This window comes from Frankliniella occidentalis, unplaced genomic scaffold (assembly GCF_000697945.3).
Source record: "Frankliniella occidentalis isolate FOCC.00 unplaced genomic scaffold, Focc_3.1 Scaffold860, whole genome shotgun sequence".
Taxonomy (NCBI): domain Eukaryota; kingdom Metazoa; phylum Arthropoda; class Insecta; order Thysanoptera; family Thripidae; genus Frankliniella; species Frankliniella occidentalis.
Genome location: NW_026267968.1, coordinates 12,991 through 18,451, shown reverse-complemented (window position 1 = coordinate 18,451; position 5,461 = coordinate 12,991). Strand labels below are relative to the sequence as shown.

Below are 5,461 nucleotides of genomic sequence, written 5' to 3'. Positions count from 1 at the left end.
TTTTATTTTCATTGACTTTTCTGTTACAGAGTTCATCAGATAATTCAGTCATCATTTCTAAACCAGCACAATCTCAAATAGGTAGTGGAGGAGTAAGTATATGAATATCCCAATTTTTTTAGTTTTTCAATCAATGAAGATGTGTGATGACATTGATCTTTTCCCCACCTTCTAGAATAGAAGAGTTTTGCTTTTAGAAATGTCCTTAAAAGAAGGCATACCTGTCAAAAGCATGATTCATCAGGCTATTCAGGAACTCAACTTACGTTTAAAGCCAAAGGTAAAGTTTACTTATCTACTAAATAGGTAATGTAATAATGAATTAAATCCTGCTGTGTTCTAATGTAAATGTTTATCTCTCGGTTATCAGGAATCAAGGGAAACTAAACCACAGGGCAAGATTATGTTCTTAGATCTGCAAGGAGGCTCAGATGCGTTTCCAGAGCAGATGAAAAAAGCAATCTCAATGTTGTTTGCAAGTCCTGGAGGCGAAGCAAACCCTGCAGAGAAGAGAAAAGTTGGTCCAACAACTATGTCTGAACAGCAGAAAATGAAGATCCCGAAAACATCTACTAATCAAGTTCCATTGATTATCAGTTCTTCTATGATGGCCCCAAATACAGTACATGTGACTTCTGCTTCAGCCCAGTCTAAAGTGGCAGTCACTAATACAGTTCCGTCAACACTGTCATTTCAGAATATTGCGCCTAAGAAAGGTCTTGGAACTACTACAGGAAGCTCCATGAATTTATCAACTCCAACCAGCTTACCACCTTTGATCATGAAGCCGTTTACTCCAATTGCGCCCTCACCGGGCCCTAATCAGAATCTTATTGTTCAGTCACATCCTGCATTATCAGTTCCTCTAACCATGATATCTTCAAAATCTGTTCCGTCTTCTGCAGTAAGGATAACCTTACCTCCAGGTGCATTACCTTCCAGTTCTGTGCCACATCTGGTGCGTCTCCCAAGCAACTTCATTAAAGTCAATCAAAAGCCAGATCAAGATAATGTTCCAGTTGCCTTACCTCCAAATGTTTCCTCAAGTGTGGCCTCTGAAGATGATGACCATGTCTATGATGACCACTGTTATGCTGAAGAACTACCTCAGTTAAGAAACCAAGATATTCCTTTGCCTTCATTGGTGCCTATCAAAGAAACCAAATCTAAGGGTCCTAAGGAGACAAAGATGCCTCAGATTGATATAAGTCAACTAAAAGATAAGATGATCACCAAAATTAATAATATGGGTAACCAGTTTAAATTAGGTGACAAAATAGTTGGGATTGTGCTCCGAAACTCTGACAGCCGCGAGGATATTCACAAGAAATTGCAAGCAACCTTCTCCAAAGGTACACCTCTGAAAGATCAAGGAAAGCCAGTTGTGAAACCTAAAGAAAGAGCAATTCTTCCTAAAGGAAGTTCAGTAATTACTATAGCGAGTGAAACAACAATTCCATCGGAAATTTTAGATGGAACAAGGAAATTAAAAGATCGTCCCATGGATGTACATGCTACTGTTGACAGCCCATCTACATATTTTGATAGGCGCAATGCTCGCAAGTTGTCTCTTAGTTTTATGTGGAGAAAAAGTGGATATTTAGTAAGCTCATACCAAAAGTTATTTACCTGGCAGTTGGCTGACAGTCCTGACATCCCTCATGTGCTTACTTGCCGTGTATGTAAATTTGCTGCAAAATCCAGAGCTGATGTTGAAAGTCATCTACAAGAACATCCAGACCTACAATGTTCAGTTTGCTGGAAATACTTTTTAACTCCTGGAAAAGTTCTGGAGCACATGAATGTTATTCATAATATTACAACACCATCTGAAACTTTGCGTAAAAAATCCTGGGGTGTGACTTGGAGGCAAAATAGCCTAAGAAGAACAGTTTTGAGGCAATATCAATGCTCCCGGTGTGAAAGAAGATTCAAAGCTAAAGAAAACTTGAAACGTCATACTGCTGTTTGTAAAGAACGAACATTAGCTGAGAAGGTTCAGGCTATAAATAAGGGAAGTCTGCTGAGTTGTGAAGTGTGCCACCGAAATTTCAACACACAAGAAGAGTTGCAGGACCATGTTATTGTACACACCAAGAGAACTTCATGGTTATGTGACATATGTGGGTTAGTTCTAAAGTCAGCATCCAATTACAGAACCCATATTGCCCGTCATGATGAATATGCTGCAGATTATCAATATCAATGTAACACGTGCAAAAAGCGTTTTAAACTTGAGTAAGTTTTATTGCGTTTATGAGTTGTAGTTAAACAGTTATTTCTTTATTTTAAAAATAATTTTTGTTTTTGTGTAGGCATAGGTATGAAGCACATCTGAAAAAGCATGATAATCGTCAGCAGTTTATTTGTTCATCCTGTGGAAAAGTTTTTAATACTCTAAACGGCTTACGGCAACATGAAGTGTTGCATGGAGAACGAAAATTGCAGTGTAAATTTTGTCCCAGCCGCTTTCATAGGAGAGATCATCTCCGTATTCATGAGGCAAGCCATACTAAGTCAAAGTAAGTTTCAAATTTCAAATTCTTTCTTAAATTAATGATGCTTTAGTTGTGATTTCAAACATTATACAGTTCATTTACATAAAACTTGTGTTTTCTCTCTCTTTATTGTTTTAGGTCTGGTGAGGGAACGGTTGACAATTCACGCCGCTCATTTACTTGTAGATTCTGTGTAGCTAAAAGTAACAAGGTTGTCAAATTTCCCAATATGAGAGAACTAATGAGACATTACAATGATGATCATGCTGATGAAAGAGCTAATGCACCTCAAGGGAAGAGGTTTGAATGTGATCGATGCACCCGTTCATTTGCAAATTCAACACTGCTAAGACATCACCACATGTGGCATGCTGGCATACGTCCTTACTCTTGTAGTGTTTGTGGAGCAGGTTTCATGATCAAAGAAAGGATGCGAAATCATGAAATGACCCATACTAATGAACGCCCTTACAAGTGCCAAGTGTGTGGTAAAGGTTTCCGCAGCAGAAATTGCCTAAAACAACACAAAGCAGTAAGTAGTAGACTTATTGCATTATTGTACAGTCTACTTCTAAATTTGTATTAGAAATTTAACAGCCAACAATTTCTTCTGTCATTTTCAGATACACATGGACCCCAATGATATGTATAAATGCAAGTACTGTGATAAAAGCTTCTCCCGTATTGACAATTTGAGAACTCACACTAGGGTGCACACTGGAGAGAAACCATGGAGGTGCTTACATTGTCAAAAGCAATTCCGCCTCAGATCTGAGTGTTCAAAACACATCCAAATTGCTCATCAAATTCCTGCAGATGAAGTATTTCAGTATGTGGAAACATTAACTGAGACTCAAGAAGAAACTATTGAATCAGAGTCAAATTCATCGACATCAGTAATAGATGCAGCACTGGCAGGAATCACCACTGTGCAGGACATGGAATTGTTGATTGAACCAGGAGATATGGAGGATTCTATGTAAAGCGTCTCAAACTGAGTTTATCAGTTATCATTTTCCTCTATTTCTGTTTTTTTTAATGAACTACTAAATAGCTAGCTGGAAATTTGTTTGTTTTACGTATGTAATTGAATTTTAGAACAGACCACAGAATGTCTTTCCCAGAACTGTCTGTAAACCTCTAATTCTCTCAATAATTTTACCACCAAAGCCAGCAAACCCGGCGCGTCTGTATATAGTCTTAATAAATTGTTATTTCAAACTGCTTATCCCGTGCGTGTGACAATCTCATTTCACTCTCGATAACTGGAGTGCGGAACTACTTGTGTGTTTTCACTGGGCCACGGGCCGGGCCCGGCGGCGGGCTCTGGAGGAAGAGAGGGAAGGACCGGGCCGGGTGGGGGAGGAGAGAGGAGAGCGGCCCGGCCTGCGCCCGGTCCGGCCCGGCGCGCCGTCGTGTCGTGCCGTCCGACTCAGTCTGTTGTTGTCCGCGAGTCTGAGCAGTGCGCTCCCATCCCAGCCCGCGAAGCACGTTGCGGCCCGTAGCTCAGCGCTTCAAGCCCGCTCACCGAGATTTCGGCCCTTCGTTGTCGCACTTTGGCTGCGATACCGTCGCACACCTCGTCCCCTGCTCGCCGCGCACGCCCATCCTCCCCTCGACATGGAGCTGGCACGCAAGCTGGTCCTCTACTACCTGAAGATGCTGGACGCGCTGTCCGTGGAGCCCCAGACCTGCTCACCCCGGCGGTACAGGTGAGCAACGGCCCTGGCCGCATCACTGCTTGAGCATGAGTTCACTTTGTTTACATAAGTTAACCATAAATATTCTTGACGGGTAAAATATAAATTCACTGGATTACTCGCCTGCGATAAATCCCATTCATTCATGCGTACTTGTGCTCCATTATATTTATTCGGCTACGAAGCAGTTTGTGACCAGCACTCTCAATCTCGTTAGCCGAGTCCAGCACCCCCTGAGCGCGATGAATGCCCTCGATGTTTGCCGACTGGTCCGGGACCCTCTTCCTCATGGGCGCGAGCGGGGCGCCGCGCGGCCGCCGGACTTCCCTCTCCGGTTCATCCAGTGTTTGCTCGCCTGGCTCGCCTCGCCCATGTGTTTGCCGATAGCATAAGCACCCGTCCCCATGGCCTCCCATTCTTCCAGAGTCATTCAATCGGCGGACTCGCGACGGACACGGCCCGCGAAGCCACCGCCGTCGGCAGTGCTGGCCGTCCATCTCTCGCGGAGGCCAGAGCGCCTGCCAGCCGGAGGGTAGGCCGCCCCGTGGCGCACAGCAGTGCGGCGGGGTTGCCCACCCGCGAGGCGCCCCCTGGCGCTACCGCCGCATTGTTACAAGCTTGCGAACTAAATTCTTTGCGTTGTTGCGAAGAATCCGCGCATTCGGCGCAACATTTCTTCGCATGATTACGGAATCCCTGCAAACCATTAGCTTTGGCTCTGCATTGCAAAGGAATTAAGTTTGTGAGCTCGGAAAGAATTACCTTGTCACATGCAAAGCTTGAATATTTGCAAAGAATGCAAAGAATAGAGTTCGAATCGTGAACCCAATCTTCGCAAACGTTTTGCAGTGCGCCACGTTACGGAGCTGGGAATGTCACGTCCGCCGCGCCCGGTGTGCGCGAACCGCAAGCGCAAGCACCCATCCTAGACCTAGACACGCGGCCTAGACCCCGCCCCGCTGAGCGCTCGCACCCCTTCGCCGCCAGAGCGTTAGCAGTGCGTGGGCGTCGGCCGGACCTAAGTAGGGCAGGGGTGACGGGCAGGGTGGGCTGACCGAGCCGACCCGACCCACATACCCCGTGAGAGCCGCGCAGCCGCGCCCTTAGCGCCGCGCTGGTCGCCGGCGGATGGCAATGGGAAATTGAATAGCCACGGTGTTATTCATGAGAGCTCATTATATTATTGGTCGAGCGGAATTACTTTGCCCTTGCCTCCCTTGACTTGCCCGAGCAGAGTGCACCGCGGTGCAGTGGGCGGGGGGG

The 5,461-nt window shown here is 45.2% G+C and overlaps 1 protein-coding gene across 1 annotated transcript in view; it reads left to right on the top strand.

The window, feature by feature from the left end:
- LOC113208932 (uncharacterized) overlaps window positions 1–3,726 on the top strand; it is a gene marked incomplete in the record, with an annotated part of 16,038 nt that extends 12,312 nt beyond the window's left edge. Inside the window, 6 exon segments of the mRNA XM_052275738.1 lie at window positions 30–92; window positions 176–280; window positions 371–2,238; window positions 2,316–2,522; window positions 2,637–3,030; window positions 3,122–3,726. Coding sequence (XP_052131698.1) covers window positions 30–92; window positions 176–280; window positions 371–2,238; window positions 2,316–2,522; window positions 2,637–3,030; window positions 3,122–3,481 — 2,997 coding nt within the window.
- Between the last annotated feature and the right edge of the window lie 1,735 nt (window positions 3,727–5,461).